General features: G+C 40.6%; 1 protein-coding gene across 1 annotated transcript; it reads left to right on the top strand.

Moving 5' to 3' along the window:
- Positions 1 to 22,908, top strand: slc6a11b (solute carrier family 6 member 11b). Its single transcript, XM_061783490.1, has 15 exons — positions 1 to 312; positions 492 to 783; positions 2,136 to 2,270; positions 2,348 to 2,488; positions 2,568 to 2,649; positions 5,325 to 5,457; positions 7,323 to 7,457; positions 11,192 to 11,295; positions 11,396 to 11,520; positions 12,193 to 12,305; positions 13,921 to 14,058; positions 15,832 to 15,934; positions 16,192 to 16,292; positions 17,098 to 17,268; positions 19,040 to 22,908. The coding sequence occupies exons 2-15, from the start codon at positions 573 to 575 to the stop codon at positions 19,181 to 19,183; spliced, it is 1,836 nt and encodes a 611-aa protein (XP_061639474.1). The 5' UTR covers positions 1 to 312; positions 492 to 572; the 3' UTR covers positions 19,184 to 22,908.
- Positions 22,909 to 23,306: the final 398 nt, after the last annotated feature.

Genomic DNA, 23,306 nt, shown 5'->3' with positions numbered 1-23,306 from the left:
CTTTCACCTGCATCATGCCAGCCTTCCTTCATGTTTCACCATGTGCCTTCAACCTCCCTCCCACCACGTGGCTTTCGTCCAAGCGGAGGCGCTTGAGAGAGGCGTGCTTGGAGAGCAGGAGCGCAGTCGCACACCGTCCACCGCCCGATGCGCAACACAGACCGGCCACGTCTGGGAATCTTTTGCAGACGAAAAATACTTCACCCCACCTAGATTGACCCTCGCTCCTCTTTTTCTCTACGTTTTGCTAAGGCAACATCATTGAGAGAGCCCAAAGGAGCGTTGCCACTGTTGTATCTGGGAGTCTACTTGGTAAGTCCTTTGAACTCAACTTGGTGCGTTACAATTTTTTTTTTCCACCTGTCAACCTCTCACAATGATCATTTTAGTTTTGCAATGCACTTTTTATTCTATGCTTTCATAGGCAAAATGGAAATGAATTGTTAATGCAATACCACGCTCCACTTCCCTACTGTTCCTGTTTAATTCAGGGCGGAGGGCCGTGCGGCTGCATTTCAGAGTGAAAGTTCCTCATTTGGGCCTCTGGAGATTCTGCGCGAATCGGCAGCGACATGACAGCCGAGAAGAGCGGGCCGGTTATAAACGGTAAACCGGAGGACGGCAGGGACACGGATGGATCCAGTTCCAGCCTGGACAACAGGGAGTACTACGAGAGAGGCCAGTGGAACAACAAGATCGAGTTTGTCCTCTCTGTGGCCGGAGAAATTATCGGGCTGGGCAACGTCTGGAGGTTTCCCTACCTCTGCTACAAGAATGGAGGAGGTAAGGACGTTGACCTCAATGCAACTCATTTTGTAGAAAGATCAGAACTGGGGATTTGACTATGATCAACATGAGGACAGTTAACGACCAGTAAAACAATTTGAGGTTATTCTAACTATCAGATCGGAAAACTGATTGTTCTGAACTCCCGCGTAACATACCTGAGGTTGGCGTGCATATGTAGCTAAACTTGCCTTGGGTAACGTCATGTTCTTCTTGAAAAGCGCCTATACTGGTTGCCGCCAAGTCATGCACTCTATTTGGAGTCAATGTGGTGGCATGGCTTAGGTGGTAGACCGGTCATCCCGCAACCCGAAGGTTCTGGTTTCAATCGTGAGCCCCTAAGACCATTTCAAAGTGTCCTTGAGCAAGATACTGACAGTTGCTTCGAATGGTGTGTCATCAGAGGGTGAATAAGGATTGTGTAAAAGCACTTTGAGTAGCTTGAAGGTAGAAAACCACAATACAAGGGAAAGCCCTTTTACAATTTTCATGATTAATCAAGACAGTCAATTCCACACAATTGAGGCTCAATTAATAAGGCCAACCCTAATATATCATGCATAACTGAAGAAATTAAGACAGGTCGTAGCAATTTTGAAGGACTATGCTCAGTTCTGTGAATATTGTCATTCATCCAAGTCATTTCATTCTCAGGGCATTGAGTCGATAACAAGTGGACTATTCTGGTTGTCTTAGAAGACGTTTTGCTTCTCTAGTGAGTCCTAACTAAGCCTTGTTGCATGAACTGATGAAGCCTGCTTGGATAAGAGGCAAAACGTCTTCAAAGACAATCAGAACAGTCCAGTTGTGATCGAGTCACTCAGTTGTTGTGATACAAGATGGCAATGCACAGCTGTATAAAGAGTGAAAATAGTGGTATAATTTTATGACTCTTTATTGGGTCTTTGGGCATATAATGGCGTGTCACTTTTTTTTTTTGTTATTGTTTTTTTTTTTCGTACTTTTGACTTTTCCATCTTGGAAACATACCTTAGCTCAACTTTATTGAGTCTTTAAGAATTCAACGGTTTGTCACTGGGGCAGTTTTGTACCCTTGACCCATTACTTTTACAACTTCGGAAAATAGCTGCATCTTTTTGATCCTGGAATTATATATATATATATATATATATATATATATATATATATAATACTTAATAATTAATAATAATAATCATTTTAATACAAAAACCGCCATAATACGAACTTCTGACACTCCTAAAGTGCTCACATACTGCATAAGTGAGCCCTTAATGTTGCATTTTTTTTTCCCTCAGCCAAACTCAGAAACCTATAAGGGTGTTTTTTTGTTTGTTTTGTTTTTTTTTCTCTCTCTTGCGTGTATCAAGGTGCCTTCTTTGTTCCATACGTCATTTTCTTCGTATGCTGCGGTATCCCTGTGTTTTTCCTGGAGACCGCCCTTGGTCAGTTCACTAGTGAAGGAGGCATCACATGCTGGAGGAAAGTCTGCCCCCTGTTTGAGGGTAAGAACTCATTCATGTTATTTCAAAGGTTTTTATAGGCACTCGTGTAATTTCATAACACCTTTTTGCAATTGCAGGCATTGGCTATGCAACCCAGGTGATTGAAGCTCATCTAAACGTCTACTATGTAGTCATCCTCGCCTGGGCCATCTTTTACCTCTTTAACTGCTTCACCACTGAGCTGCCGTGGGCTGGCTGTGGCCACTACTGGAATACTGGTGGGAGACAGGCGCGTCTTTGGTCATGCTTATGTATATTCCTCATCAACAAGCCAATCGAGTCAATGTGTCTCCACAGAGAACTGTGTCGACTACTATGGAGAAAATGCCACCAACATTACTAACCCCAACGCAACCTCTCCTGTTATTGAATTCTGGGAGTGAGTACAGTACATTTTTTCCCCCCCATCTCCTGTCGCTTTAAATATTCTATAGAGATTCTCGCTCATCTCTCTGGGTATCAAATATGAATGAGATATTTTCCGTCCGATCACATCACAGCCATTTCTTTGTTAGCCAACATATCCTGAGCCCAAGCCAGATATAGCTTTATGTGTAATATTGATTGAAAGTCTTAGACAGCCTCAGACAGCTTCACTAACCTCCTCAACTTCACCCCCAAAATAATTAGTCAGCTCTTTTCATATTTGTCAGCAGGGTCCACTAGGCCAGCTGTCTCTCAGCTGGAGTCCCGAGCGTGGCAGCAGATCAGCCTTTGTCAGCGGGCACTGCTGATCACACTTCCAATCTCTTTGCCAGTCCCTGTGGTTATGCCATGACGGTCTAGTTTTTACTCCATATAACGCATCAGAGTATATGCTGAGAGAAAAATCCGTTTTGGTCGCTTATATATAATTTCTATCTTAATTATTGATGATGAATTTTGCACCAATGTCAGGTACGAGAAGCACTCGCCAACGGAACAAACAACCACCATGTTGTCAAGCCTTGTTTAATCTTTGCCAACACAAGACAAACAAGAATGCATTAAATCACAATTTAGTGTATGTTAAACGCATAATCGAAAAAGTGTTGGGATAAAAGTATTATTTGTATAGCAACCTCCTACATGCAACCTGCTTTTGATTGGCTGGCCTGGATTTAGACCTTTCAAAATCTTTGGTATAGCTAGCTAGCATCATGTGTACAAGTCTACCTGAAGATAAATGCTGCACAATAAACATGTCGAAACCCACTTCTTACATCACGCAAGAGCAATCAGGATCGTAGTGTTCCAAGGTTGCCCTTGTGGCTGACCAGGAGGGACAGGGTAGCTGTGTCGGACTTGGCCCGTGGCCTGCCACCGAGAACATGTCACCATGGTCAATGGCTACTTCGGGATCTGCGGGGCTGAACTCGGTGGCAAAGAGTTGGCAAACGCCATTTAGCTCTGCTGCCTCGCATCCTCCATCAATGCCGTTGCCTGGAGATGCTTTGACAAACAGGAAGCACAGTGTTGGTTCATCGCCGCGAATGAGCTGCGGTGGCAGACTTGTAGACTGGGTCACCTTGGCCTTGACACCCATTGTAGCTGTGGATGAACAACTTCTTCCTAAAGTGTAGGCTTGCAAAGTGCCATGTACTGTAAATCCGCTGGTTTACTTTTAATATGGAAGTCATAAACAATGTTTGCGCAAGCTTAGAGTCTAAACATTTGATCTTGCGCTGCTGACATTTTTGTATTTGTTGGCTGTTGTATGGATTGAATTAACCATTCAGTCACCATTCATTTGTTTTCATATCATTATGGCTGTGTTGAATGAATATAGGTCAAATTTACAACGGCTAATAATTTGGTTGTTCCTTTCTTTGTTTTCTAAATTGTCATCTGAGGCCAGATTTGAACCTCTCGATTGTGAGGCAGGCTACCCATACCCGTTAGTCCATGCTGCCAGTACAAATTTTAATAGTCAAAAGTGTGTCATTGCCAGCAACAGTCTTCACACACAAAGCCACCAAGTTTTCTTTCTTATGATGGTGTAACCCTATGTTAAATGTGATTGTCTTTACTCAACATGGCTTGGTTTGGGTCAGAGCTCCAGTCAGTCTGCTAACACAGAAAAATCGTTATCTGGAGAATAACTCATCTGTTGCACTATAGGTTTTATTTTATTTATTTTTAATAATGCAATACTTCTCAATCCCAATTTTAGTTTCTGACAGAAAGCAGATAACTGGTAACTCATGAGAGTCCACACCTCAATTCGCCCAATGAACTTGTAAAGCTTAATCCATTGCAAGCTTGCACATAAAATGCCTTTGGCACTTTTTCAATAATCACTCTTTGGTAAATGATAAAATCACTCCTTCTTTCAGCAAAAAATGTGATACGAGTCTCGGCAGAATGTCATTTCACATAATTGTGATCGATGATCAAGTTTGCTACTAAACTTGACACAAGACTATCTGTCCATTTTCGATATAACTTATCCAGTTCAGGTTCTTGGTGAAGCTGGAGCCTATCCTAGCGGACTACACACAGCTGTACCAATGACCTGCACTAAAACTGTAGTCCATCAGTTTTTTTTCCAGCGTATTAGCAGAGATTGCTCACATGAATCTTGCACGAGAGGTGAGAAAGGCAGTTTAACTCACAATAGTATCACAGTATTTTGCCAAGAATAGCATTAACTTTGTGATACTGAATGGCGATTGCGTGATAATCAATATATTGATATCATTATGATTCCCTTTGCTCATCCTCATCAGAATGACTTAGCCATCATGAAAATGTAGCAGAATAATGAAACTCTGAGGTCTAGTGAAAAAACTTTTGCACACATACCAGTACAACAATAAGTCTCTTAAAATGTGTTTCCATTATTTTATACCCTTTTTTTTTAATGGGATATACAGGATTGACATGTCCCACACACTGCTCTGTTAACTACAGTGTGTCTAATCGTTTTTCCACAATTCTATTATTCACACCAAGTGACTTGATAAAAGGAGTCTACTTCACCTCATGCAAACACTGTATGTTTGCATAAGTGCTTCCACTTGAGTCTGGTGAACCATAAATCAGTTATATCAGTCTTTGTCTGGGCTCATACAGACGGAGAGTCCTGAAGATATCTGATGGCATTGAGCACATGGGGGGCATGCGCTGGGAGCTGGCCATGTGCCTGGCACTGGCCTGGTTTATCTGCTACTTCTGCATCTGGAAGGGACCCAAGTCGACCGGCAAGGTGAGACAGCACTGATTTCTTCTTATTAGGAACTGTTTACTAACTACTTTGCACCACTGCTGAATCACCATTTCGTTTCTAATGTGGTCCTCAAGACCCTGCAGCTGCCTTGAGTAAGGTAGTAGGCACATCCAGCAGCCTCTCTGAGGTCCAGTGATCCAGAATAATATTGGGAGATGGCGGTAGAATGTGGAAAAGGGTTGCAAGAATGGCAGAACAGAGAGGGAAAAAGAGATGTGTGAGGGGGAAAAAAATGAATGGGTTCACATTCTACATGATAGAGGGAAAACAAAACAACTAGGCGGCAATGCTGATTTCCCCTAAAGTGTCTTTTGTCTGTCTGTGAAGTAAAGAGGGGAGAATGCTCCTTCATGGCCGGGCTTTAGCAGCCGGTCCAAGATTGATTCGTGTATTCACTGGAGGAAAAGGGGAGCGTTCATGAGGAGCATGCAGAGTATATCCTCAGCCTTTTCCCCTCTTTCCCTCCCTCGCTTTCTTCTCCACAGACCCAACGGGCCCATTCAGCTGCGACACCGCTAAGCTGTTTGCTTTGTGATCGTGTTTGCAAGCCATTCTCACATTTAAGCCCTCCCGTTAAGATTTACAGCAAGGCAGGGGCAAGTTTGACCCGTAAATTTGCGCGAGCTTAAATGTTTGCCCGTAGTGAGATGGAGGCAGCGTGCGGTGCTTCAAAAGGTTCACGCAGGCAATGAATATTGCTCTTTTTGTTGCCCCAAAAGTGGAGAAAAAAAGGGCACGAGAGAGGTTTAGGATGTGTAATCGTTGTATTTGTCAATCTCAAAGAAGCTAGCAGGAGACAGGTTTTCCCACACTTTTCCTGTCGGACATGTTGGGATTAGTACATCTTAAGAGTGCACAGCTTTAATAAGTCTTCAGCCTCATAAAATATTTCTTACTTCTTTACAAATGTGTGCATAACGCGCTCAGCCCTGAATTTAGTGTCTTGCTACATTTAGAGTCACTACAGCATAAGGACCAATTCCATGTGCGTACAGTGTATGTTAAGCTTTATGTGTGTGTGTGTGTGTGTGTGTCTGTACTTCTACGTTGTGAATGAAGTTGTGTATTTGTCGGCTTGTTGTGTGTCTCTTTGAAACACATTTTCCCACACTGCCAGCATCACTCCTCTGAGCTCCTCCTGTTTAAGAGAGCGAGCCAGGGGAGCCCTCGCTTTCTTTTCATTCTCCTGGCCCGGCCGGCTCTGTTCTGTTCCGTTCTGCCCTCAATTGGTGACCGTTGACGGAGTTCCAGAAAGCCTGGCGATATATGCTGCCCAAACCGGCCTGTTTTTCAAGTGGTTTCTTCAAATGTTGCGCTCAATTTTGCAAAAATTAAAAAAAGCCACCACTCTCATATTACTCTCCAACATCTATCCTTTGGGAAGTCTACTGCTGTGATTAACACAATATACTTGTATGTTTTATGTAATGTACAATCATCAGTCAAGTCAGTGAATAATGTGATCCAAAAGACTGCTGCTTCACTACAAACTGCAACCCTCATGATCAACACATATTTAAATTAATAGCTGTAACTATAAAATGTTGATACAGATCTTGCATTGGCTCTGATTCAATCACACAGTTAGATACTGACTTTTGATTAATCTTGTCTTGAAGTAATTGAGGCCAAATGGAATGCATTACTTGCCTGCAATCAGCACGTCTCAACTATTGTGTAGCCTTTACAATATTCAAAATTCTGCAATTTCAAACAATGACATGCTAAATGTGTCTTGAGGTGGGTCACAGCCAACTGGTTAGCATCAGATGATTCATTTTTAGTTGTGTTTGTTCTGTAACCTGGCCTGAAATTCAATATTCCACATGTGTTTGTACCCACAGGTTGTGTATGTGACGGCCACATTTCCTTACTTCATGTTGCTGATTTTGCTGATCAGAGGAGTAACGCTGCCCGGAGCGTACGACGGCATCAAGTTTTACCTCTACCCAGACATCTCCCGTCTCTCCGATCCTCAGGTAGGCTTGGAGACATGGAATAGGGAGCTCGGGTCATTGACCAATGGCGGCGCAGAACAAGTCAGAGTAGATGTTGCTGTCATGGCAACGCGAATGGAGGCAAATTATTACATTTGGTTTTTGTGGGGGAAAGCTGGATAGATAGCATAGTTACAATCGATAGATCCCATAGATATTTCAATAGCATAGGTACAAATAGAAACCACTGATACCACAGATACTAGATAACATAGATAGGTACCACTGATACCATAGATGCCATTAATACAACGGACAGATAGCATTGTTTGATCGATCAAGACAAAAGTCCCAAAATTATTCAACACAACCTCTAGCCAATAGCAATTAGCACCTACATTTCATCTTTCGGGCATGCTTGGGGAATGCAAATTAGCTGTGCAACGGTGTATGATAGTAATATAAGGTGTAATTCCAACTGAAACCATGCGGTGCTTGGTAAATCAAGCAAGAGTGTATTCTGGGGATTTCCTGAAAGGAAGTCCTTTTGGAGACGCAAAGTCTCCGCCCGACAGTGACGGTAAGCTAAATAATCTTGTGAGAAATTTCAGAACATGTTGACAGCACAACGTACAATCTTTGGCGAGTAATTTGCTTATTTACGTTCTGCCTCCTTTATGACTTTGATTTAGAACACAAGCGAAGACATCCTTTTCTGTTGTCGTTTTTGGCAGTCTGTCCATATTGATAAATTTGCTTGATCCAAGTAAGCGTCCATTTTAGACTTCTTTTCAACTGCAGTGTGGATATATTGTCTCGTAAAACATAAGAATTGAGGAAGAAAGTGTGTGTGTGTATCTGTGTGTGTATTTGAGGGGGTCAAAGGTCCAAACAGAGGCAGTTAAGGAGGGTGATATACAAGCGCCGCTGTTCGGCAAAGGAAGACATTACTTCTGACACTGATGTTAAATTGGCTTCCTTGGAGGACAATCAGGGCTCTGTTCACTTCCAGGCTGTGTGTGAAGTGTGTGGTTGTGTGTTTGCTCCGCATCACTCCTCCTCTCCTGACTTCTCATACTTTCTCCCATCACGACCTCAAATATGTTTCCTCACCCCCTCTCCAGAATCTCTCATACTTGCTGCTGTAAAAACCTTTCTTCAACATGAATCTCTTATTGTTGTGAACTTCGCGCATCCAAAAGTGCAACGATAACAGTTTACTTGTGTTCACCTGTGTTTGCATGAACCTAATATGAGATTTCCTTACTAAAATGATTGCTACTGCATAGTTGTTAGATAAGTGGGTGTTGAAAACACTATGATACATCACAATATCGGTATGACTAAAGTCGGGAAAGCTTCTTCTTCTTGCACTCTTAAGCACACATAACAGTAAAAGTATGAACATAAGTAAGTACAAAAAAAACATTTTTTTCACTCCAGCAAAAAGCCAATGGGCTTCATTATTTGGCCATGTTCTGTACCTTCCCTCTTGATCAAAGCAAAATGATAAGATCGGCTAGAGTTGGGGCAATCAAATGTTCAAACGCAGTGCAATAGGAACATTGTTGACACAACATGGAGGCGAATAACAAGACTCTACCATTTCTATTACAGCAAAATATTACACCAGTAATGGTCATATAGAGGAATTTTCTCAGTGTTGTGAGAATGGAGTCAAAGTTTGCAGTCTTGGAGATGTAATATTTTAACATAAGACAATAATTAGAGTAGCCTACATTACAAGACTTTTGGTAAATCAGTTGCAACCCGTTTGGTTGTTCATCTATAGGTAGTGCCCTCTGTCACGCAGTCAAAATCTAACCACATCCAACAGTAACAACTATGAATGGCAGACTTCACTACATTCCAATAAAAATCAAAAATTGACCCACTTTGAACTTTTGAGACAGAATGGTCACTTCATCACAAATCTCATTTCTTGTAATAATTGTTTCTAGCTGTACTGAATGAGACTGACTTGTGTGTGCCAAATGTCAGCGTCGCAGGTGTCTTGTATCAAACCCTGCAATCGGACACAGAAAAAGAACTTCAGCGGCGCATTATGACCTTATCTGTCTATGCATACTACAGTATATTTTCACATCTGAACGTGAACAAAATGCAGCAAGACTACTTACTATAGGCAGCGGCATTGTATGGTTGCTGACTAGTCATACAAGGGATCAAAAATAATATACATACAGAATATGCAATTGGGAATGAAACCCGCAATTGTAACTAGCAATGGTCATAGTAGGCCAGTTTTTACATGGTGGACATGTTTTCAAGACTCAACAACGAGCAAACACAAACCGACCAAATTAGGCACAACATCAACAAGAGATTCCCTCGGAGGCCGGCCCGTTAAGGTTTCCCTGCGCCGTGCGGCCATCAGCCCGGGACGAACTAAAGGGAACATTAATGAACATTAGGAAAGAAAAGGCTGTTCTTCCACAGGAACAGTCCTGTTTGTGGGGTCACGGAAGTTACCGTGGTTACTCCCAGGAGGGAGTGAAGATTGTGCGTTTGTGAATTGTTTCGTGGCGGTGAAATGAGATTAGTGGCTGAATGGTGATGTGAGGGAGTTTTCAAAGAGCCGTGCTGCACTCGGTTTGAATTTGCTAGCACCCCATGCTAGGTCTGCGGGTTCAGAGGTGCTGTGCTGCAACTTCAAACTAGTTTCATAATGCTCCTTACTTAACGATTTTGCTCCTAACTAATCTCACATGTTTCCATAATGTTTCTGAATACGTACGTAATTGAGGTCCACTGACAAAAAGTGATTTTACACACTAAGGTTGCAATGAAACCAACTTTGGACATTTTATTTGTTATGTTTGGCGCCAACAACACTGGTCATGACCCTAAAAGTACCATACCTTACGTGAAGCATGGTGGTGGCAGAAACATGCAAAGTTTTGAAATAATTTATGATTATATAATAATATAAAATAATCTTCTGATTCTCTTTTTTTTTATTTCACAAAAACCTGGCATTTGAACAATGGTGTGTAGAATTTTTATATCTACTGTATGTAGCAAATAAACGATTATTATATGTATGTATGTATTAATACATTTTCACTAAATAAGCAGTTGAGAATTAAATCAGCACCAGAAATACACTTAGCAGTGGAATAATAGCTGTAACGATTTCCTTTCGAGTCTGGTTAAATGCCCTCTAATATTTGGGGGGAATTTATTCGAATATTATTAATTATAAATATATGTTATTTGAATGTGATTGCTTGTGTATGTGTTCACTGTGATGGGTTAAATGCAGAGAACAAATTTCATGTGCATGCATGCATGTTCATGACAATAAAAGATGATTATTCTATTATTCTATTATTTATTTAACACATTTATAAGAGGGTGTGTGCACTTGTGCAACCATATTATCTCAGTTTTTTACATTTACTTCCGCTCTAAAAGCAAAATTCAATTGAGTTGTACAGGTTATAGGTCAACTAAAGGTGGAACAAGTTTTGAAATGATTTATCATGGTCTCATATTTGTATATCACAAAACCCTGACGTTTGTTAATAGTCACCTCCTTTGGTAATAGTTGTATTATCAACTGTGTTGATTGTGCTAACAGAAATAAATACTGTACATAAGTTAAATTTATACTACCGGTACTGTGTTTTCTTAATTGAACGAATAATTTTGGCAATGGGTGCCCTTTTTCTGGGACTTGAGCACCTGCCGCCCAAAAGGTCTATGCATGTGCCTGCTTGTAAATAATGTACAGTATTCTGCATTACTTTCAGGTATGGGTGGATGCAGGAACGCAGATTTTCTTCTCCTACGCCATCTGCCTGGGCTGCCTTACTGCTCTTGGTAGTTATAACGCTTACAACAACAACTGCTACAGGTAAGAATGAGCTCGCATTGGATTCGTCCATGATCAGTTTTGTCCCGATTTCAATTTGTCATGACACCTGGGAGTGTAATCTTGTAAACTTGCTCCTCAGGGACTGCATCATGCTGTGCTGCCTGAACAGCGGCACGAGCTTTGTTGCAGGTTTTGCTATTTTCTCCGTGTTGGGATTCATGGCCTACGAACAGAATGTTCCCATCGAGGCCGTGGCAGAATCTGGTGAGTGCCGAGCAGGAGTCGCAGCAACCTGTTTGTGATGTGGGCGTATTATAATTACGTACTAAAGGCTGGATGGAGTCTATGAATATTTTGTTCCCTCATCCATCATAATGTGATGGCCGAGTTATGTAACTATCACACTTGTGTAGTCTCACAGACCACAACTTCATGATTTATTCAAGTTGGTTGAAAGATTTAAGTGAGAATGACAGCGTGAGAGATTTAAAATGCTTCTCTCAAAGCACAGCGAGGAGACAACTTAATGCTTTTCCGAGAGTAGGTCACCCCAAGATAGTATGACTGCCTGCTGTATCTTATTTTGAACCACTTAGTGTTGTTTCAAAAACAGCGTATGCAGAAACATCATCAGTCACCCGCATTCACGTTTTGCGTCATTTATCTCAGCTGTGGTGCAACAAATTCCGCAGCGTAATGCATCACAGTTTCTCCAGCTGAGTGATGAACGTGTCTGTTTTGCACTGAAAACTGAAGTCAGCTCAACAATTATTAGATTGTGTAAATGAAAGCATCTGTGTGCACGCACATGTACTGTAGACGATTCAGATGGAGAAAACAGAATTGTGATGAAACAAGAGACGAGCACTGTTGTGCTTTAAGACTGAACAAAAAAGGGGGCCAGATAAAATTTGTAACAGTGACTTCTGTTTTCAGGTCCTGGTCTTGCCTTCATTGCATACCCAAAAGCTGTGACCATGATGCCTCTTTCTCCACTTTGGGCCTGTCTCTTCTTTATGATGCTCATCTTTCTTGGACTTGACAGTCAGGTGAGCGCGACCAAACACAAACACAAACACACTCACTCTACTCCATGAGTAGAGTGAGTATGTGTCATAATGAAATAACAGGTAATGTGGTAATAACTATTGGACATTTGTGGAAGAGTGTAGTAATACGTTCTGGACACTAGACGTGTTACAATTAATCAATTAATCGATAACTAATCAATCATCAAATTAATTGACAACTATTTTGATAATCCATTAATTATTTAGAGGAAAAGACTTTCGAAAACAATGATCAACATTTTTCACTATTTTATTACTTGTTACGGACCAAACCAGTAATTGAATCAGAACAAATTTTGGATAAAAATAATAGTCAATATAATCTATTACAAAAATAATCATTATTTGTAGCTGTAGTATGAATAACCGGTAACTAGAGTAGAATAGCATAGAATAGAATAGAAAAATAACTAACATGTAGTTGAACCTGAAGCAGCCTCAGTGTATGTCAAACTAGTAGCCCTTCGCATTAATCAGTACCCAAGGACTACTTCTCAGTTTCAAAAACTTTGGTGAGTACATTACTCCCTCTCATGTGATATTGCTTAAATGTTGTTTATTTGGTGTTATTTAATCATTAAACAACACCAAATAAACAACAATATTCCATTAATAAACAGTCAGCGAAGAAAATAATTTCTCGATAAACTATAATGCAAAGTACATTTTTATCTGATTATTCGATGGAATAATTGATAGGATAACCAATTCTAAAAATATTGGATAATGACATCCCTACTGGACACATTTAGTAGTAGTTCAGGAAGTTATTAATGACCACTTATTTAATAGTGTAGTCATAAGGACAGAACACCATAATAGCGTGGACCCCTTAAATGGGCCAGGTTAACACAGCATTTATGACCAATGTATTCGGAGTTGTTAATGCCAACGAAATCGAAATTCAACGCTAACAACTTGCGTAGCCCCATGACGTTAACGCTAATGATACAAGTACAAGTTTACTTTGAACAGCGTGAAAGTCCATTTCATGAAAAGAAGCGCTGCAGGTAGAGTCGGAAGTCGACTGTAATTTCCACGGGAACCTAAGTAAAGAAAGTGCTCTGGCATATTAATTTTACATAATTCCCTGTAGTCTGGTACTATTTCAAATGACGATGCTAACATGTTAACCCTTGGTATGCTAACAAAGAGCATTTTGACTGGCGTGCATATCAACGACAAAATTACACATGATGTTGGTGTATCGATACTATAAGATTTGAGATATTTAAAAAAAAAAATTCCTTTTTAAACAACCTAGAAAAGTGTAAAACCATACATTACTTGCTTAAAATGTAATATTTAAAACACACACAAAAAAAAAAAAAACGATAGCATCACGCCATTGCCTCAAAAATGGTTTGCTCCAAACCATAGGTGTTTCCAGCCCAGTTTTGGGGGTGCTGAAGCACCCCTAAAATGAATCCTAGCACACCGAAACCTCTGATCCTAGAATCGCCCCCTGTGTCTACCAATGTATAACTACTGAATACTCTGTAATAATGCAGTAATGACGGCTGAATTGTAGTAATGACATGTGCGGATGGTACCACTCGTGTGACCCACACCTTGCTGTTGCGTTATTTCCCAGTTTGTGTGCGTGGAAAGCCTGGTGACGGCTGTGGTGGATATGTACCCAGAGACGTTCAGGAGAGGCTACCGCAGGGAACTGCTGATTCTCGGCATGTCTATAGCTTCCTTTCTCATAGGACTCATCATGTGTACAGAGGTGAGCATTGGCTTTTTTACACTTTCAATGTTTTATGTGTACACTGTGGTGTCTTGAGATACAAGTTTGATTTGTTTGGTGACCACGCTCGCAACTCAAAACACGTGTATATAAAATCACTTGTATCTCAAGGCACCGTTGTATTTAAAGGCAATTCAACGTATTCAATTTCTGTTCATCCATTTCTACTGCTCAATAGAATGTGATTGTTTTCACTTCCATGATACATCTTCATCATTGTCATCATCATTGTCATCGTCATCATCACCAGATGAAGACCAGCAGGTACAAAACATCTCATGTTGGATCTTATGTAAATAAAGCCTGAATGTAAAGTCTATTTGAATGTGTTCTATTAGATTTTTAATACAATATGCAGAAAATGTATAATGTGTATAACTGGAGCAACCGCCACCTCTCCCAGGCTTTTAAGGCGGTCTTTCTGTAGTGTACTTTGTGACAACAGCCATTCCTTATATCACTCACTAAAAGCTTCTCATGCTTGTATAAGCGCTGTACTGCATCCACCTACTCTTGAACAATTCTGTAGTCTCCAGTGTCCATTTGTGTCATTAAATGTGAGACCATAACCGAATACACCATGACGTTACATCCATTGCGACAAAGGTTTTATTCCTCCTATACATCTAGTACTTTCAACGATTTGTTAGTTGGTCGTGAAGCTTTCTCATCCCTAGTGACACCAGTATGTTAAACTATCCAATATTTACAGCCACTTTTACACATCTGCCACTTTTAACTGCCACAAAAGAGCCGTCATGGATTAGACAGCAGAGGAAAATGGAGAGTGGGTTGTTTAAAAGATCCCTCGGGAGGCTATTGCGTATCGAGCTGACACATTGGACACAGTGCTGAGATTTTCTGTTTACGAGCAAGCAGGTCAGACCGCTGATGTAACCCTGCTCTCAAATTCATGGGAGATTTTATTCATGAGTGTCCTTTTAGCGGAAAAGAACAGAGGAGTTGTCCTTCGTGAATCTCCGCTGGTACTGTAAATAAGGCCTTCTAGTGTGGAGAGGAGAAGAACATCAACCAACGTAGCTCTGTGGATGTTGAGAGAGAAAGTATTGGGACTAATCATTTTTAAACACAAAATCTGTATGATGTAGTATCTGTGTAATGCACATTTACAGTCTCATCTGATCAGATGATGTCTCGCCTTGATGAAGCAGCATAAGGCTCACTGCCAACAGTTATTTTTGTCGGGTCTCTTCCAAAGAAATGTCATGATCACGAGACGGCTTACGTGACAGCAGCCGCCGTGTTAGTCGGAAAAGCTTCATTACTACATTCTGCGCGTTTGCGCTATGCAACGCTTCAAGAATAAAATGAAAAATACGACTCTAGCAATATAGAAACGATTCCCACAACAATCTCCATTTCTCAAGCGATTCAAAGTGATCAAAAGTGCAGCCCCTATGATATGGGGGGAGCTATTATTTTTCTCTGCCTTATCTGATGTATTAGATTTTTCCTGCAAGATGAAAGGCGAGATTATACACTGAATTGCGCCAACCATCCAATCAGAATGCGACAACGAGCCCCAAGGGGACATACGATATTTGCCAAGTATCCGGGGATTACTGTAGCCGGAGTTCTGCTTAAAGTTCCCGGAACTTGTGGTTTTTGTAGTGCCTGAACTAAAAGCTTTTAATCAGATATGTTCACTCACTGCAAACTCCATCCTATAAATTAATTAAATAAAAATGTATTTGCATGCCACCACGTGATACCTGCCTTGTCTTCCGACAGGGAGGGATGTACGTCTTCCAGCTGTTTGACTCGTATGCAGCCAGTGGCATGTGCTTGCTGTTTGTGGCCATCTTTGAGTCCATATGTATCGGATGGGTGTATGGTAAGACGTGACTCAATACTTCTTACTTTAATCTCGATAACAGTAACCAGTCCTGTCAACTCACTATTCACACGTGGAGACAAAACTGAGAGAAAATCAAGCAGGTGGCAACTCCGTCATCTGCTGGAGAGGAGGATAACGCTGAGAAGCGTGTGAGCGTTTGCTCAGCAGGCCTTGAAGTGTCACCACAAATCAGTCGTCATTCATTTGAAGCTGAAGGAGGAAATAAGAGTGGCCAATATTTACGTTTTTTTCAGGCAGCGACAGATTCTACCGAAACATCGAGGACATGATTGGCTACAAGCCCGTCTTCTTCATCAAATGGTGCTGGATGATCTTGACCCCGGGCATCTGTGCTGTGAGTCCACTGCACACATGCGCACGCACGCGCACACACACAAACACACACTACACACTATTACTGAGATGAGGAAGCTCATGCAGATGCTCACACTCACTCACATTTCAGGTGTAAAGCCTTTGCTTCATCTGTTGGTCCAAATTCTTAGACGATTCTTGCTGTATGTCAAACCATGAGCCCCGTTTGCGGTAGCTGAAGGTAAAGGACAGAGTGCGGCATTTTTTTTGCCTCTTTGTCCCTGGTTGCAATTTTCAACAACTCGCTGCTCGACTTAAAAATGTTCCCTTTTGCCTCGGTTTACAACATTTCAAAGTTACAAACGGCGCGCCAATGAACTAGCTTGCGGAGCCGCGTAAGAACGTTGTCATGTGGCACAAGAAGGCTGCAGACTTACTGTTTTTCAATGGCCTAGAGGTGTTTTTCATCCAAATAGTGACTGTCATTATGATTAGGTTCCAACTTATAGTAAGTACAAAATGGAGTTACATCCCCGCCATAGGAACGGAACTCAGTCGCTAACTGAGTACACCACGTATTGGGGTGTATTCCATTCGGGTCTGTGCCTTGCCCAAGGGTGCCAGCGACTAAGGAACCAACCAGCCCAGCAGCCTGAAACACTGCGTTGGCATCTCTCCAAATTGAAAGATTACCAATCCAGGGTGCTTGAGGCAACTAGGCCAATTAATGAATGAATGATTACTATAGACTTTTGCTCAGTGCTAATTAATAATGGATTCACTTTAAAAAAAAAGGGAAAAAAAGGTTCTACACTACATAATGTCTTTATTTTTGTGTGCTGCAGGGTATTTTCCTGTTCTTTTTGATCAAATACAAACCGCTCAAGTACAACAACGTGTACACCTACCCCGACTGGGGCTACGGCATTGGCTGGTTCATGGCCATGTCCTCCATGGTTTGTATCCCACTGGGCATCATCTGGATGATCTGGAAGACTCCCGGGACCTTCTCTGAGGTAAGAACACACACATCAGCACACAAAACTTTAAGTTGCTACAGTATGTTCGTCAAGAGGCACTGCATACTGACTGTCAATTGCATTGGAATCAGTAGTGAAAAAATTTCATCTACCTCTCTGCATCTGTTACAAAAGAAACTGAAGAGCAGAGTTTTTAACCATTCTCTCTTTTTTTTTTTTAGATTAAAAACACCCAATTTAAAATATAAAGTAGAATAAAGCAAAATAATTTAACCTGCAAAAAATGCATGTATTACATGCAATGTATTTATTCAGATATGCATATTTGATTAGACAACTTTTTTGCCATTACAGTGAAATGTTGATTAGAAGAAGTAAACTGCAGTTTAAAATGGCATACGGGAATCCTAAGTAATGAAGTATTGTAATAATAATAATAATGATGTGTACTTTAGCACTCATGTAAAGGTTAAAACAATTAACATGATTTGGACAATTTGAACAGTAACACGATGAACAACAAGAGTTAGAAAGCTGATATATGTACTGTAACAGGTAAAAAGGAATAGCATTTCGATTAACTATTAAAAGCAGGAAAAACGTTGCCAATACAAATACAACACGTAATAAATCATTTGTAGTAATATTATGGCTTGCATTTCAATATATGTTAGCGTTTCCATTTTAAGAGTTAATAGCAATAACTACAGTAGTTTTAATATAATTATATTGAAGGTGAGGTTTTTTTCCCACGTTTGTGGCGCCCCCTGGAGGCCTGTCTTTTCCCTACAGTGCCACATGGTTGAGCGGGCTCTGCTTCCAGAAGCTCAAAATGTTCATTCTTAACCGTAGAAAATGTCAGTCTTAACAGGTCACAGGTGTAATCCATACGCCATCTCGCAATTGTGTATTTGTTACTAATGTGCGTTGCTGATGGAGATCGTATTTCGCTCTGCTCTGTTTATCTTGTTTATTGCCATGAGCCCTCTCAGCAAATAGGGTCGCTAATCTTCTCATAATGGCAATGCAATGTTTATCTGTTTAGGAGTGTTTACAGCAGTGATTTCCAACCTTTATGGAGTCAACGCACATATTTTACAGTTGAAAAATCTCACGGCATACCAACAAACAAAAATGTCACAAAAAAGTGGATACATTCATTACTGTATGTACTTCCTGCCATCTAATAGAAGAGCATTTATTTGTTCTGTCTGTCACTTTGCCTCACTGGCATGAATACATGATAAAGATACATTATTTCTTGGAAGTAAAGAATTTTTTAGAGAAATTAAGTAAAATTTGGTATTTCCCACAGCACACCTGAAGGCACACTGGTTGGGGATCACTGGTTTACAGCTATGCATACTTTAAATCGCAGACTGTGTGCTAAAGGGTTGAGAAGTAAAGGGAGAACTAGAAGAGAAGTAAAAGAGAGAAGTAAAACATTGAGAACTACAATATTACACAGTAGATTGCGGATCGTGAGTACTGTTCATAAAGTTGTGATTGGTACTATTCCACTCCAGTCCTGTGAGTGGCAGTAGTGCATATCATAGTGGTTCCAAACTGTGAAACACACAAAGAAGAAGAGATGCTGGCCTTCTTGTGAGTTTCTACAATGATGAAAAGAAATCCCATTTTAGGCACAAAACAAATAAATAAACAATAATAATGAAATACTTACCAGACCATCACACTCGTTACACTTTTAATCTGGCGCAATCCCTGGATGTCGTTTGACGGGGGAATGCCGACCAGAACCAGAAGATCAACTCCATCTCCTATCCTGATGTGTTTTCCTCTGCAGAGAATGAAGAAGTTGACGACGCCGAGCCCGGACCTGAAAATGCGAGGGAAGCTCGCCGCTCTCAGTCCGTACGCCGCCAACGACGCCATGCTTAAGGCTGACGGCAAAATATCCACCGTCTCAGAGAAGGAGACACATTTCTAACTGACTTGCCTGCCTCAATTAACCCCAACCCTTACGGGAAAAAAAAAACAAACAAAAAAACGACAGCAAACATCACCTGCTATTCCAGAAACATGAAACAATTCAAAGGCTTATTTTGTAAAAAAAAAAAAGCAAAGAAAAAATGAGGAAAATGGATCACCACATATTTAGTCTGCTTTTGTTTTGCACACACTTTGATAACACATTTGTTGGGTTCTTTTAACCTCGTCACTAAAGCAGATGCCTTGCTAACCATTTAATAGTTAAAAGTTGATTTTGATGACGTATGTTTATATTGCCAATCGCTGGCCACATTAGTGTCTGTGCCTTGAGAACAATACCGTTGTGTTTGTCAAAGGCTACCAGTGTACACGTCTTTGTAAAACAACAGTGCCTCATATTCGGTACGAGGGGCCCAAATGTCTCAAATGTAGCAGCTCTGGGTCCATGTGTTGCGCAATAGAGGATACTGTCTTAGTACTTAAAGACGATAGGAGGGCACTGAGAGCAGTAAAACATGACATATTTAAACATGCCCCTATAAAATGCTAAAATCCTGTTTTAAATTTCTAATTTCCCGTCAAAACATTTCAAATAAGGCACAACAACCAAAATGCGCTAAAAATACACAAATGCATTTTTGCGTTCACAATGTAGAATTTGTGCTTGTATTCAAAACACGCATGATTACATACATGAAATGATCTTAGATGAGCAAATTAAGGCATGGATCATTGATGAGATAAGATGTAAAGTGAAACGTCACCCTACTAAGATGCTACATTTGATTCTAGAGCATCAGTTCATATAGTAATAAAATGATACAATAAAATAAAAATATGCCGAAAAGATTTATTTTCTGATAAATGGTTCAGTTTAAATATGCTAATAATTGTCTCAATGTATAAAGGTTTTGACTGGTTATTAAACTAACAGACCTTTACAGTTGACGGATTGCACTAAATTTGTCGTTGCTACGTAGCAACAATAGCAAGAGACAAACAAAATCACATTATTGGATTTATGTAACTGAAAGAAGTGATGAGGATATTGATCGTGGCATTGGGCTATATTGGTTCCTCAGGGGCTCATGTGATTTTCCCCGTCTCTGTTGGGCGAGCTTCACAGTTACACTGAAAGGTGAATCAAAATAGGTTTAAAGCCTCGGAAAATCTTCACATAGCTGTGAGCGACCGGCAGGCCGAGTCTTAAGAAGAAGAAGAAGAAAAAAAGAACAAAACACCTCTCTCTCGCTCTCTTCCGTCCTTTACGTCTGCATGTGTTACATTTCACGGTAATTATGCCTAGCCTTTGACACAGAGTGACTGATAGATAGACAGATTTTTACCCCTGCACTCTCATTCCCTTGAGACGAGGACACGTCACACATTATATTAACATTCCGAGACTCGTCCTCGGCCTCTTTCACACAGTTACCCATGCAAATATAGCCACATCACAGCCGTAACAGAAGATTAAGCCACCCTTTCCTTTTACACGGAACCCAGCAAAGGTGGGATATTGACGCATCTTTCACACAGTGACTCGGTGCCCCGCAATCACCAAATTGGATGAGTGGCGACGTTGGCATCAGAGCCTGTTGCGACGTATGAGATACTTGTCGGACAGTCACTCAATAAGACAACTTTGCTTTTGACACAAAACCCAGAGAAGGAAGGAGGAATATTGCCGCAGCTTTTATGCAGCGAAACAGAATCCCATAAGCAAATAATGACATGCAAAGTAGTTGTCGGATAGTCCAGCGATAAGACAACTTTGATAATTAGATGACATTGGGTGTGATATAAAAAAATACTTGTTGGACAGATAAGACTACTTTGCGTTTTATACAGAACCCAGCAAACGCAGGAAATTGCAGCACCTTTCCAGCCCAACGTGGCCTCTGGCAAGCAAATAATTAGATGTCAGTGTCTGGTGTGACATTTCAAATAGTTTTCAGACAGCATCAATTGCTTTCAACAAAAACACAGCGACACAGCATTTCGATACTTGGATGACACCGACAATTGCTTTACGCACAACATGGCGGGAGAAATGAGTGTTGGGTGTTAAAGTGAACATACTGGAACATTTGTTACAGTTCTGAAATAACCTCCAAAGACAGGCTATTGGATTCACTTTTTACATTTTTTTTTTAACCAAACATTTTTTTCACAAACCAATTGAAAATGACAAAACAGGATGGCAGATACCAGGTGAATCTGACATGATTAAAAATGTAAATAAATACCAGCTTTCGTGTTCCTTGAGAAATTTTAGCAAGACAATGCTAAGCTAATGTCACTAATGTAGCTAGGTCGCAACTGAAGCGATGCGAGTGAACTTCTCTTTCGATGCACATTGTTGTGTCAAGCAAAAAGCTCTCCCACTTCTTTAGCCAGCAATAACCAGAAATACACCAGGGGTCACCAACATGGGGCCCAGTGGCATCAGCTAGCCCGGGTAGAATTAGCATGTTCTCCCCATGCTTGCCTGGAATCTGTCTGGCCACTCCGGCTGCCTGCCACACAATTTGAATGTTAATTGAAGGCTCTAAACAATTCTTAAGCAGTAACTAATTCCGATGCCCATTCCCAATCTCAATCAGTGTTTCCCAAACTTTCATGAGCCATGGCACATATTTTACATTTGAAAAATCTCACGGTACCCCACTAAACAAAAATGGCACAAAAAGCGTATACAGGATACAGAAATAATGATGATCTCATCGCAATTTAGTCATAAAATGTTTGTTTGCCATTCTGTTGTCTGAATGGCAACGGGTGGATCCACAGGTTAATTATGTACCTTCTGTCATCTATAGAGCATTTAATTCTTTTGCGGGTCACTATACATCACTGGCATAGCTGTACAAAGATACATTATTTGTCGTAAATATAATAATTTTTGGCCCATTTAAGTGAAACTGGCTAATTCCCCACAACACACCTAATGATCTCTGGCCCAGTGGTTGAGAATCTCAGGTCTAAATTATAGCACCTACAAAATGTAACGCTTCCATCATCATTTGAGAGCGTTTATGTCCGCAGAGGTGAAATCCCAGTCTGTCCAGGTCGCCCATTTAATTCAGGCAACTGAGCTGGCCTCATTGTTGCTCAATATCAGCATCGCCCAATCAGCGCTCGTTCATCCTCTCATTTATTTCCTGCCCCGCGCTTGCTCATACCCCTGTCCTTCCTGTCCTCTGTGCCTGATGAAAATGCAACTGTGGAGGGGGATGGAACTCACTTTTTCCAGGACGGGGCAAAGAAAGTGAGGGAAATGTGTAAGAGGTTAGGGATTGGGGGGGGGAGTTAAATGGATCGACGTGTTAATTTTATTATATATTATTATATTATATAATATTATTATATAGCCCCTGCTGCCCAAGTCGTGACATTCTTCTTCAACGCACATCATGTCATTGCCCCACCTCCCTCCTCACTCGCATGTATTTGCCGTGCTGTCATTTAACACTGATCACCTCCGTGTACGATTGTTCACTTTGTAGGAAAACTGTGCTCTGTATCTCCAGATAAACATGCTGTCAATTAAAAGGTACTTTTGATATGCAGCTCAAAAGCTCTTTGTCGTCATAGAACTATAATGAAGAAGAAAAAAGTGTTCCAGTGTTCTGTACTGTTCTACACACATTTTGGTGTTCACAGGACACGCGATCTGTCTGCTTACTCATTTATAAGAATAAATATTCTGAAGGAAGCGCACACTGGTCTTTCGTTTGATTTCATGTTAGAAAATTCTGCCAGTTTCGTGTAGTTTCTTGTGGTAGTCATACAGTATGTATCAAGATAGGAAATAAAATGATTTTTAAAATCTTCTTTTCAAATGAGTAAATCACATCTCTCGCTAAAATAGTCAATATTTCTTTCCAACTGTATCGTAAAATTAGTACTTTTGTTCTTGTAATATTACAAAATAGTACACTTACAAGAATAGTGCTATTTAGATTAAGAAGTGAGTTTTGTAAAATTGTGACTTTATTCTAATAATAATATTTTTTTAAGCAAAAAAAAAATATATATACTTTTATTATATCTTTTACTGTACAATAGTGTTTTACTCTTGTAGGGGTACTACTTTATTAGGTCGTATTACATTGTAA

Source organism: Phyllopteryx taeniolatus, chromosome 9, assembly GCF_024500385.1.
Source record: "Phyllopteryx taeniolatus isolate TA_2022b chromosome 9, UOR_Ptae_1.2, whole genome shotgun sequence".
NCBI lineage: Eukaryota > Metazoa > Chordata > Actinopteri > Syngnathiformes > Syngnathidae > Phyllopteryx > Phyllopteryx taeniolatus.
The sequence above is the reverse complement of the archived record's forward strand: the minus strand, read 5'-3'. Positions and strand labels throughout refer to the sequence as shown.